The 13,648-nt window shown below is 40.6% G+C and overlaps 1 protein-coding gene across 7 annotated transcripts in view; it reads right to left on the bottom strand.

Moving 5' to 3' along the window:
• Window positions 1-12,696, bottom strand: part of UNK (unk zinc finger) — a 40,340-nt gene extending 27,644 nt beyond the window's left edge. For 6 of the 7 annotated variants that reach the window (XM_072645730.1, XM_072645731.1, XM_072645732.1 and 3 more), the window contains exon 1: window positions 12,209-12,695. In XM_072645730.1, the coding sequence (XP_072501831.1) occupies window positions 12,209-12,615 (407 nt within the window). In that variant the 5' untranslated portion in view covers window positions 12,616-12,695. Of the gene's footprint in view, window positions 1-12,208 lie in introns of all 7 variants that reach the window. The other variant, XM_072645735.1, reaches the window with a different exon arrangement.
• Window positions 12,697-13,648: the final 952 nt, after the last annotated feature.

The raw sequence follows: 13,648 nt of genomic DNA, 5'->3' as shown, positions 1-13,648 counted from the left end.
TTGTCTCTGTATCCTATCTGGCAGAATATCTTGCATATAACATGGTTAAAGGAATGCTTGTTGAACTGAATTTGGATATTTGGAGAGGATTCTGAGGTCTCTCTCAGACCAAGAAAAGTAAGATTGCCCAATCTTTAGTATCTTTAGTCAGAGGAGAGAAAATTCTAAGCATTCACTAAAACTACAAATAAACCTTACACTGAAGACTATAACTAGGAATGAAACTGGCTGGGCTTCTTTCTCTCCTCTCCCTAATGATCTTGGGCATGTGTATGGAGAAAGGGGGTCATAAAAAGAACATTCCCCTCCCCTCCAAAAAAAAAAAACAGGCTAGAGGAGAAGCAAAGGTCCATGATAATTTGGTCTGGATAATCAATTCCTCTATAGATCAGAGGTGGTTGTTTATTTTAACATATCAACAAGAAAATTCTCTACTGGGAAATACTGAAGTCCACTTTAGAAACCAGAGCTTTTCAGGCACTGCAGCAAAACCCCAGTCTGGGTTTCAACAAGAGACATTAACCATTCAATAATTTTTCCTGTTCCTAAGGCCCTAAACCCCTGAGCCTGAGAAGTCATAGATGATATCCATTTACTAATTCAAACAACTGCTCAAAAAAATCCTAGTCCCCCAAAAGACCAAGAAACCACATCTTAAAGGCAATCTTCCTTCTTCCTCTCCCCAATTGTCCACACATTATTTCTTGGGGAATATCAGTGCTCCACACCTAAGGCCACTGAGGCTCAGAAGGGTTTTAATAGTGTTATGTTGACAAGCCCTCATTGATTTAGCAAGGTTAGGATAAGATATGGCTGATAGACAATGTGGGTAAGACTTCCAACCAAAAGAGGTGGTGAAAAAAGACCAGACCGAAGGAGCAACTTCTAGATTCTAGTTATAGCTAGTGACAAAGTTACAGTGGAAAGGGGAAGAATGGTGCTTTTCTGCTGGCAGCTAATTTTCGAGCCAAAATAAAGCAGTTCTTCATACCTTGCTAGCACAAAATTATTCAACTGTTTTCCATTTTCTCCACACTGGTAAACTTTATTTTAGCAGGCTACAATACTCTCCATTCTGGCCTTCCCTAAATCTAGCTTCAACTTGAAAGTCAAATTTATGTTTCCAAGTTAAAAGCAATTATCCTAAATAGGTCTCAATTACCTATGAAGTGTTAGGTTTTTCCTTCCTAACATCATCAGTGAGGTGACTTGAACTATCCTCAAATGCAAGTTAAATCAAGGGAATTTCCTAGTTTAGTATACAGTGTTAATTAACTATGTTGATTGGGTTGTACTTGTACTGTCAAATAGCCTTTAAATTGAAAAATAAGTTTTAGAGATGAAATGGATTCTCAAATCTCTTTCTTACTAGATCTTCCAGAATCCTATATGGTTGGATTGAGGGGCAGGACGCAGGCAAGGGGATATTGCTCAAAGCAGAGAAATAGAAAAGTCTGAACAATGATAATTAGAAATGGTTTCAGATGTGGCTGAAAGCTGTAGGATGAATGTTGGTGTACCTTCATCTGTTCTCACACCTTCCCCATCCTTCACAATTAGATGTTCTTTGTGCACAGATCTAGCCATTTTCTGCCAAAAAAAAATCTTCAATGGCTACCTACTGCTCCTGAGTAAAGTCTGATTTCTGGCATTCAAAGTCCTCCCCAATCTGGCACCTCTACCTTTCCAGGTTTTTCTCATATGTGTGCTCTTAGAGGACTGGTCTCCCAACTTTTTGAATCACATAGCCCATTAGTAAAAAGAAAACATTTCCTTGAGGATGAACCACCAATATATGTATGTTTATAAATTATATATATATTATTGTTTTACTATTTTGTACATTATGAAACATAAAGAAAATTAGAAATTTTAATATGAGATAAAGATGAAATAAACAATATTTTTTATTTCCATTTTATTAATGTCACAAAAACTCTTTGCTCTCACTAAAAATACAACTTTTTTAGTGATAGCAATGTGACCGAATACGCTTTATTATTTTGGAAAAATCTTGTTTTAAGCTTTTGTGATACAACAATTTGAAGGTCCAGTTCTAAGTTCAATTTTTTTTTCTGATAACTTGGTTTTATTAATGGTTGCTGTAGCTGAAAAAAACTGCCTCACAGAGATATGGAGATAGATCCAAATGGGAAAGGTGTGCATCATTGGCTACACTTACTAAATCATAGTACTCATTTTTCAGTCCCATCACCAATTTTACAAAGGTTTTTGTTGAAATTTGGCTAATAAATTTCCATCTTCCACATATTAGGAAGAGTTGGGGAAGGGACAGTCTCTGCAGGTCAGATCCCAGGTCCAGAATGTAGCTGTAGAGGGAAAGAAAGGAGCAGTGGTAAGGCAGATGCCAAGATGCCCAAGCAGGTCCTGGTTTCCTGGTGGTGGATGGCTCTCTTCATTTGTTTCCATGCAGTCCTGTGGTATGGAGGGTGAGGTTAGTGGGGCTGCAGACTTGAGAGCATATTGTGCTTAGCTACTTGAGTCCCAAACTCACTAGCAGCAATATTCACTGCCTCTCAAAACTTGTTGTGCCTGCCCCTCTAGCCTCTTTTTTCTGCAGCTTCTCCCCAGAGAGCTCAAGCCTCCCTTGTTCTCTTGGGGTGGGGGTGGGAATTGGGGAAGAAGAGGGAAGAGTGAAGAGAAAAGCCTTGGTGGGAATTAAGGAATGATTGCCTGGGGAGTTTTCTTGGAAACACAAAACTTCCTGATTTAATGCAATTATACTTCAGTACATGCAGTACAACCATACTTAAAATTGTACAAATTATACTGGTATAAAATATCTTGCTGGTTTGAACTATCCAGCAAACAGAGGAAGAGGCCAGGGCAGATGAAGAAAGACTGCCAGCCTATCTGCCTGGTAAGGAGTCTCCCATGCAGTCCAGTAGGAGAGGGGGAAGACTGGGAAGGAGTTTACATGACTATCAAGCACAGCCCAAAGCAAGTGTAGCAGGTGGCACATAGCATCTCTCTCCTAATCTATCTTTTTCATATACCCCAAGAGATTACCTTGTACCCTCCTACTTTGGAGACCACTGCTCTAGAGTGTACTATAGTCAAATTGGACTCTAGTCTCTTAATACATACTGTAATTTCCTGCCTCTATCTTTACTCGCACTGTTGTTTCATGTCTGGGAACTGTTTTCCTTCACTGTATGTATTAAATCCATGCTTTACAATTCAACCCAAAAGCTAACTCCTACATCCTTCCCTGGTCTCACAGGTCAGTAATGATCTTTCCCCTCAAATCTCACATAACACTTTTCATTCCCCTAATCATGTAATTGTGTTTTAAATTTAACTGCTGCTGACTTAGAAGAGAGATTTGATATTTGTTGAATTAATTTTTGTTTAGAAGTGGGGAAAGATAGCCAGGTATCTTGAGAGCTCAAGCATATGGTAGATACTTAGGGGCTTTTTTTTTAGTTCAATTTGTTTCCTAAAGTTTAAAATCCTTTATAATCAGCAATGCCACAGTGAATCACTGACCTAGCAGAAAAAAGGAATAAACTTTTTAAATGTTTATAATCAGGGGGGTAGAAAGAACACACATATATATTCCCCTTTAGTAAAAATTTTCTTAGTTGAAATATTTCTTTTAAAGTGCTTCCTTTACAGTGATTAAAGTAACTCTTCTAGTTTTATGTCATTATCTATTCCCAATATTTTGATATTAAGACTGAGGTCCTACTGCTTTAGGCTTGATACACACAATGGGAAGCCAAAAAAAAGTACCATTTCTCTGTGGTTCCACTTCTCCCAAGCAATTACTCCCAGAGCTATGTGGAAGACCATTAGGTACACTACATCTTTTCCTTTGCTTGGGCTCATTCCAAAAATAATCAAGGCATATTACTGAAAACTTAAAAGAAAGCCTACCCTAGATGTGTTGCTAAAGAACGAATTGTTTCTTTAGAGATAAGAGATATACCTTACTTCTCAAATGTGAAAAATTACATTAAGTATAATCCTTAAATTAAATACACTGGAAAATCCTTTTAGCAGTACTCTAAAACAATCATAAAATTGCTACTGATCATGTCTAAAGTCAGGCACACCTTTATCGAAAAGGTTTTAAAGTTATATTATCACAATGGTGGTGAAATTTGAAGTGATTCAAGAGCCAACTATCAGGGAGAAATATTTGATCTTTGAAGAGCTGATATAATACAGGAAGGACTACTGGAAAGTCAGTTTGACTCTATGCCTGATGAAGCAAAAAAAAGTAACGTGAAGCCCCAGTGCAAAGGGAGGGCTTAGAAGAAACATGCATTTAAGTCTAACATTTTCTGGAACCCACCAACAACTAGATAATTCATAACCAGGAACACGTACAGTGATAAGACCTTCTACTCAGAGCAACCAATTAGAAATGAGAAAGCACATTCTTATTTTCCAGAATAGCTGAAGATAAACAAGCTTTTTTCACAGGTGGCCAGAGGTTACTGTTCATAGTCTTGCACAGGTGCTTTGAAAGAAGTAAGACTCCAAATGGAAAGCAGAAGTATATGGTATGGCATAAGATAATTTGCAACACACATATCCCTATCAAACAACTGTTAGTTAGCTTTACTACTGCTATTCTTGAAAAAACTGAATTTTTTTTAAAATTAATGTATATGTACTCTATGATGAAACTGGAATCTTAAAAGATAAAGAGATGGTCTATTCTCAAAAACTCCTTATTGAATTTGTGATGACATGATCATGTAATTAGCATCAAAGAAAGGAAGGCAAGTAGAGAACATTATTAACTAAAGAGAGTATATTGGCATAGTTTATAGCCCTGAAATGTTTATTACTGAATATTAATTTTATTCAAATAAGTCTTCTTTCTACATCAAAATCCCGTCCTGGAAAGAAATTTAGGACAAGAGCTTATTGCACATTTATTAGGGGAGAAGGGGAAATAGGAATTTAAAAGTATTCTCACAGACCGCTTAATATTCAAGAACCATGAAATGTTTACTTCTGGAAATACCTTAAAAAAATACAAACAGTGACCCAAAAATCAGAATAATTCACTGTTTCTTACTAGATGTTTTCTCTTTAACGTCTAAATAGACTTATTTTAAAACACTGATGAACATCATTACTCACTTTTGAGGAGTTAGTTGAGAAAGGACTCTTCCCTAATTTTCCCTAGTTATCAGTACTACATTCACAACCAATTCCATGTATATAATTTAAAAGTCCATATACATACTCACATATTTATATGTACATATATACAAATATAAAAAAATAGAAATAACATGATGCACTAAAAATGATCCAAGAACCAATTCTTAACTCACCAATTCAATTTAGAATGTTAAATGGTGGCAATTGTTAAGCATTCCAATAAAAGGATTTCTGAATTAAGAGATATATAACTTAGGTAAACCATTCCAATCTGATGCCTAGTAATATGTCTCAGGGATTTGGAACAATGAAATAACATTAGAACTGGAGAGGACCTTGGGAATCATCTAGTCCAGGGGTGGGGAATCTGCACCCTCAAGGCCACATGCAGCCCTCTAGGTCCTCAAGCGTGGTCCTTTGACCAAATCCAAACTTCACAAAACAAATTTCCTTAATAAAAGGATTTGTTCTGTAAAACTTGGACTCAGTCTAAAAGGTCACACTTAAGGACCTACAAGGCCACATGTAGCCTCAAGGCCACAGGTTCCCCACCCCAATCCTAGTTCAATTCTTAAACCCCAAGAGGTACAATGACTTGTCCCAAGCTGCACAGCTTAAATTAGTGGCAGAGCCCAGAAGTCTACTAAGTTGATCAGGAAGCTAAGATGGACCTCAAGGTTACTCAGTGCAATGAATATCTAATGAACTTATTAGTAGATAATCTTGAGGGCATCTTTTGAGCATGAGAGTCGAAGACAAGAATATAAGAGCTTAAGACTAGAAAGAGCTTTTTCAGAAGCACAAAACTGGGAATTTACTGGATAGCTGCTCTACCACTGCCCCAGGGAGGGAGACAGAGGAAGATGATTCGTGCTTGGCAAACCTAACGTTAATACAGTCAAATGACACCCATGGGCTGCTCTGGTCCCAAGACTAGAAACAGTAGAGAAAAGTACACACTCTGGCACTTTCTAAAGCGAAGTTCATTTTTATTAGTCCTTCCTTTCCAACAGGTTGTTACCACATCCATGACAATGGAGCATATACCAAGAGTGTAAAAATCAATTATCTATTTGCCCTCAAACTTATACATCATTTTGATTCAAACTGATGAGCTGGTTTTTTTTTTCTGAAATCACTATCTATTTCAGTCCATGCAAGGTGTGACAAAATTCCACCTTTGTGTCTATTTCATTATATTTGATTAAATAGATACATTATTTTATATGTGTGTATGTGTGTGTGTGTGTGTGTGTATGTATTTCATATGCTCTGTTGAAGAGAAAGATGCGTTTGATCCAGGAAGGTAAGCATCAATTTAAAATCCACTTCCAGCTTCTCAAGTATAGTATAGAAAGGTAAAGAGTGATAATGAGCATCAGTGACAATTCTGGAAGCTGTCAAGAGTTCAGATTAGGACAGGCCGAAATTACGTATACCTCTACACTAAAAGACCTCTTTAAAGTATCTTTTGGGGATGAGAATAGAAACATTTTAAGTATTATTTTACATAATATGCTTGAGTGAGTATTTAATATTCAATTCACACACTAATTACTAAGCATTATTGGCTTATAAATAATTTACTTTTGTTTACAAAATGTAAATATTTAGTCTTGTTTACATCATCTCTGCACATCTGGTTCACAGCAATCTTGAAATACTGAAAGTTGTTAAGTCACAGCTACCACACACCTGGCACTTGTTGGCACCTGGCAGCAATGAAAGCAAATGTATGTTTTTAGCTAGATTTAGAAAAGCTTTACAAAACCCGCAAATCAATAAAATTACACCAAAGGAGAGCCTATCAAACTCATCCTCTCTAACCATCTCCTTGAGCTTGATGATGCAGGCCAATAGCAAGATATAAACATGGTCCTTTTTTCCCCTGGCTCCCACTCTTTAGGAGTAATTTTTTAACAATTTATGCTGATCATATGTTGTTTAAACTACTAATAGAAAATGACTGGTTTTCATTTTCATAAAATGATCCAAAGTAAGGTGAAGAAGAATAGGAGGAAGGGGAGCAACATTTCAATAAGCTCAAATCTGACTTGATGACACGTCTCCCAGGCCTCAGTATCTTCTTTATCTCTTAAATAAATGGAGATATCAACTGGAAAAGGGCCACATTACAGAGAATGCTATGAGATTTTTAAGATGCTAGACTCCTTTCCATCTTCTCCTCCTCATCAGCTCTTGACACTGCTGTCAAACTGTATAAACTGGCAAAGAAAAAAGGGGTGAAAGTTGAGGGATTTTAGAGACAGTTATTCAATGGTTCTGATTAGTTTTTAAAACTTTAAATACTATAGCCATTGACTTAACACTAAACAAATAATACAAGTGGACTGTCCTTAATGAAGTGCCCAAATGTGCCTTTAAAAAAACAACTGAAAAATGGAGTCTGCTGAGTATTCATAGGACTGCAAACTCCTCCCCTTCAGCCCCTCATTTTCAGAAAAATATAGAGAAAAGGCTAGATTTCTCTCTTTTAAGAAAAAGGACCAGACACAATTTAGATTGCAAATACATGTCTGCTGTTCTCAGTCTTCTTGGGAAATCATATTTTATAATCAAAGAAAATCACTTAGCACAAGGGAGGCATTTCTCTAGAAAAGTAGGGGGTACCACTGGTAAAAGGGCTGTAAAGGAGAAAAGGCACAAATAAACTAGTATTTGCTGTACTCCTAATATAAAGTTGATGTTACTGACCCACCAGCAGAATAGTCAAACTTTCCCTGGTGTCTCCTAAGGCCAAGGGTAGATACTTAGAAAATGACTGGCTAGGGATTAGGGACAGCTTCTGTAGTAGTGGCAAAACTAAGTGGCCCACATAGGGGCTGAATCCATGACATCTGGACAGAAAGTCTCTACCTGATGGTTACTACATGCATAAAATTAACCCAGTATCATATGAAAAGGAAAAATTTTGAAAGGATTGGCTCTAAGGCTATGATTTCAAAATACAAATGACCTCCTGTTTGGGGAAATGACTTAGTTCCATAGTCAAAGTTATGTATCCTTACATTAACCATCTTCAGATCTAGATTCTCTCCTGACAAGAAAAACAACCTTTACCTAAGACTCTAGGTAGAAAGACTGCAACTGTGGTTCACCCAGGTTCTCCCTATGGCTTTAATTCTCAAAGTGTGCTCATGGCTTCTAAGACACACAGGAAGGAGACCTCACCTTCAGGCATCAGGGTGTTGAAAGCGGGAGGAAGTAGGTCCACGAGGGTGTCTTGCTTTTGTGCACTTATCTGGGGCGCTACTTTCCAGAGAAGGAGCTCCTTTATAGAGTGTGCCCATGGTGGATTTCTCTAAGTTGTTCTGAGAGTTGTCCAGCTGCCCTCACCAATAAGTCACAGTCTTTTGAAGGTTGATAGAAACCATCAGTCAAAGCAGATGCATATGGATTGTGGGGAAGCCTTCTTTAGTATCTAACATAGCTGGATTAAAACAAAAAAACTTAACCATTAAGCAAATCTTGACTTTAATCATTAATTTAGATTATAGCAGATAAGTACTATTCTTAAGAGCCTATTTTTCCTTGATATGGGCATTTAACTCCTATTAATAGACACTGTGGATACCTGACTAAAGATCAAACTGAACTCTTAATTTACATAAGTAAGTTGCTTTCAAACCAGCGATTGACCTCCATAATTCTTTATTAGCAACTTGACTCATCATCACTGAGGTGGTTAAAGTACTGGTTCTGAGATGACAAGTTATTCTGTATGCAGCAAGTAGCTCTCCAAAGGACAAACTTAGAATACTGCTGTAGTTTGCAATAACTTTTTAAAAGATATTTTCCAAGAAAACAATTTCCAAAACATGATCAGAAGCAATTAAGCAGAGTTCATGACATTAATATAATATACGCATGCTAGCAAATCTGATTCGAAGCATCTATCTTACAGAATTACTGCTACACTATTCTCTTTAAAAAAGTGTCTGGGTGACATTCTTAAATGAAAATGGAGTCTGACTAGATGAGACTGTTGACAACATTTATTTTCTTGGTCCAATATGAAAATATATCCACTGGCCAAAAATCACATTGCACTAGATTTCATTTTCCTTTGCAGTTCAAGAGCACAATCAGTCTAACTTGGGCTAGACTTAACAAAAATGAAATGCTCTCAGCATTAAAAATACATGAAAGAACCCATGGTAAAGTATAGTTTCATCACTTTTGAATGCCAAGATGACATATAAGACCAGAAACTTAAATTGTTTTTGAAAGGGCTTCCTTTTATGGCCTTCCTAATTAAAGCAACCAACTTTTAACCATACAATTAAAAAACAAAATCCTTCATGAGAGAAACAAAAATAAACTTACAGTAAATGCTACAATTCCAAAAAACATTTCAATTACTTCACATTTTATCTTACGCTTACTCCAATCCTCTAATACATTGTATCACCACATGACGGATTTGTTTTGAATGAGCTGAAACTGTTTTACAGACCTGTCTGCACTTGTCCAATAAAAGACCAACTTTATAGTCAATCTAGCAAATTAGGTGGTAGAGGGACAGTTCCTGGTTGTGAAGGAGCATTGGTGTTCTTGATAATTTACTGAGCACTGGGGAAAAGGAGTTAAAAGTTGTACACTGAAAAGATTCAGAGATAACTCTAAAGGCTTACTCTCTCATAAGCTATGTGCCCAAACTTTAATGGGGTGTATTTAGATGCTACATTAAAAACTTCCTCTAAAACAGGAGAAAATGCTTATTAAAAACAGAGAAAACCAACATCCTTTAAACTATATTGTTGTAATTGAACCTCTAGCTAGGTTTATGAAAAAAACACCTTAGCACAAGAATAGACAATCCCCAGCAGCAAGTCAAAAAAAAAAAAAGTCAACTCTAGGCAACTTTGCTTCTGTGGATATAAAGGGGATGTGTCACTGCTGTTCCTATACTTAGGGAGAATGGGAGCTAATTTTATAGCAAGTTCTTTCTTCCCCAGACAAAGAACCATATCACTGCAAACAGAATTTTTTCAAAAAATTAACTAGGGACGGGCACACCTTGGGAGCAGGGCTGATCCAAATTCTCAAAGAAAATTCAAATAATCAACTACAACTGACTAAGATCTTTTTCTTTGCCATATTGGAAACAAATCTGAAATCCATGATGTGAGGAATGAAGTAAAAGCAGTCTCCAGTTTGAAATGTAAATACTGTATGTACATCAAAACCAAGACATTCTTAGTTTTTCTTTTCCCCCTCACGAAGTACGCAGACACCCACAAATGATGTTCTCCCATGCCCAGTTTCACAGGACAGGAAAGGTAAGGGTTGCAAGCCTAAATCTGGTCTTGAAAATTATCACACCTTAAAAGAGCTCACATCTCTGATTTCTGAAGGCAGACTTCCGAAAGCAGCCACTGGGACAAACGCATCCATGACTTCCAAATACTAACCAACGGTGGTCTGTCCTATCTTCCCTGGCTGATTTAAGGACATATCACAAAGACAATTGATCATCTGCTTTCGACTACTGATTCGGACACACAGGCTTTTAAAATAAGCAGCAAAAAGACAAACTGGTCCAATTAGTCATCAGCAAGCAAACCAGTCCACTCTCATGTGTACGTAGACAGTGATTTATAACAGTTGACTATTTCTGTTTCAGGAGATAACCCCCAAAGCAACTCTCTTCCTAATGATTTTGGAAAGCATGCTAATAATACAGCAGAAACACAGACCGGAACCCCTCGGACTACCCAAAGTACTTTCTAGGGTTCTACGTATTCCATTGCAAAACTAAACCTGAGTAACCAAACATCATTTTCAAAAATCTAATTTTATGGCTTTTGCCTGTTCCCAAAGCAAAAGAATCTATGAACACAGACTGCTGGTTATCAACTCCCGTGAGCACTAAGCGGGGTCCCTCGCACTGGAGAGAATCCGAGACTACCAAGGGAAGCCTCCAGTCAGAACGAGGGTACACAAAGGTGAGGGCTCACCTTCACCACGCTCCCATTCAACCCACGTCTGGCCCTGTGACCAAAGCCCAGAACTTCCCAACAACAAGCAGAGCGCCTCAGCAGCGGCTGCCCGGGGTCCCTTCCAACCGGCCTCCGCTCTGCAGCTCAGCAGGGGGCCCGGGGTGCCTCCTGCCCGTCCCCTGCTGTGCCGCTGCGGAGGGAATGTGCCCCAGCCTGGAGCCCAGCTTGGGATGCGCCACTTACACAGGCGGAACTCAGCACGGAGTGGGGAGAGCCAACACAACCCTGGGCCTGGGGGAAAGGGGACGAGGGGGTCCTTTCCATAAAACCAAACCCTTCCTGCGTGCTTCTGGAAACTCGGGCTTCTTTCTCATGTCCCACAATGCTCTCTGTGGCATGGCATGGCACGTCCCCCTGGCACTGCCCAAATGGCTCTGCGGTAGTCGCCAGAGGAAGGCTGTGCTTCGGATCCCCTGCTGTGCATGTGCTTCACGTGGGTGTAGGTGCCGCCTGGGGGCCCCACCGGGTGTCACTGTCACTTGGGGGAGGGGCGATGCTCCACGAGGGTTTGTTTGCTTATGCAAATACTAGGAGATGGCGGGGAGAGGCCACTGCCACCGGACCTGCACGCGGTTGGACCTAGACCCTCCTGACAGTGACCGAGGGGCACACAAGCTCCTAAATCATTTCCGGGGGCCAGGCTCCCTCAGCGCCTCTCCGGGCGTCGTGTGGCACACAAGTCGAGCCCCAGGACTGGGGGGAGGGGGAGGAGGGGCCTGAACAGTTACAGTTAGGCTTCGAGGGCCAGGCTGGGCTCAAGCTGTATGGGTGTCACCGCAACCCGCGCCCCGGCCAACCCCGCGGGGACTGCCCCCGACTTTCCCGCCCTCTGGCCCGAATGGCGGTTGGTGGCAGTTGGAGGCGGTTGGGACCGGCCCCATCAGGTTGAAACTGGTCTAGGCCCGGCCAGAAAAGGAGGGGGAGGGGGAGAAGGAGAAGAGGAGGGTTGGGTAGAGGCCGCCTCGCGCTCTCCCTGCGCGCGTGACTCACGCTAGCCGCTGACGTCAAGCGTGCGCGCGCGGCGGGGGGGCTCTACGTACGTGTAGTGCTGCGGTTTCTCGGGCTGCGCCTGCAGCACCTGGGCGGTGGCGGCCGGGGGCGCCGAGGAAGCCGCGGAGCCGCCAGGCCCGGGGCCCTTCGACATGGTCCTGTCTTCCTCCCTCTTCGCCGCTCCCCTTTTATTATTCAGTCTGCGCGGTCCGCGCCGAGCACCGAGTGCGCCTGCGTCGCGCCATGAGAACGTGAAGCACCCCCGTGAAGCTGGACGGACTGCTGGGAGTTGTGGTCGGTTACGCCTGCCTAATCCTAGCGTGGAGGGGGACCTCCAAGGAAGAAAAGGACCACAGCTCCCAGGCATCCCGTGCGGCGACTGCCCCGGATGCTGAGGTGCCCGCGGTGGCTTCTGGGGATTGTAGTCCTGATCAGTCTCGATTTCTTGCCAGTGCATTTGAAGCTCTGGAGGGAACCTCACCCACTGAACCAGAGTCCCCAGAAGAAGGACTAGAGACGAGGAGCGGGGTCATAGCTGAGGACCTCTGTGAAATAGGCTGTGTAATAGGTTCCCTATATCTCTAAGCACTCTACGGGTGAGAGGGGCACCAATGCTCAGTTCATTGAAGAATGAATCATTGTGGTATTTGATATTGTACATTATTAAGTAAAAAGTTTTGTTTATTTTTTCCTCTTCTGGACCATCGTCCTGGAAATTTTCGTCATCTGGAAAGTACCAGTTTGGTCACCCCAATCAGAAAGAGAGCTGGAAGCAAGAGTTGTCTTCTTGATTGAGGTGGTCTGATTTCCTCTGAAGAGCTATTTCATTCCAGCTTATTTTTTTCCCCTTATTGTTTCATTAATTTTTTTTGAAACAGCGTCGCTGAGTTCCCCTGATTCTTTCCTAGAGTCTTCTCCGTTGTGACGAATGAGTGATGAGATCTGAAAGAAGTGTACATGCCTCAGCCCTTGTCTCGGGCTCCTCACTTCCCTGCTGAAAAGCAGTCAGTCTTCTGAAGTCACGGTCACTTCTCCTTCCAGGTGGCTCCGGTGGAGCTGGAGCCCAGAGAAAGGTTTCCTTCCTTTAGGCTAGTCTTGGTGAGCGAGGTGGAGTAGCAAGAAGCAAGCACTAAAGTGTCCAGTTAGGTTTCTGGTCTAAACCCGTCAATTACCAAGCCTGCTCTGTCCTAGGTACTGGGCTACACTATCAGTTTTCTTTCCAGGGGTCCGATGTCTATCTGCGACAGAGAGGAATACTCCCTTGCTGATGATTAAATTATCTTTAATATAGAGGATGCTTTGTTTTGTCATGGTTTATGCCCAGATTGAACTAATTTTTGATCTTAAGAAAATATTACAGCTAGTTTTTAATAATTGACATTAACTTTCCATCTTGAAAGTTTTACAGACATTTTTATTGAATACTGAATGGCTAATTTTTGCCATGTTTTAAATTAGATGTGATTTGCATTTATCTTTTTTATTGAATA

Source organism: Notamacropus eugenii, chromosome 2 (assembly GCF_028372415.1).
Source record: "Notamacropus eugenii isolate mMacEug1 chromosome 2, mMacEug1.pri_v2, whole genome shotgun sequence".
In the NCBI taxonomy this organism is placed as follows: Eukaryota; Metazoa; Chordata; class Mammalia; order Diprotodontia; family Macropodidae; genus Notamacropus; species Notamacropus eugenii.
This window is presented reverse-complemented; position numbering and strand designations above follow the sequence as displayed.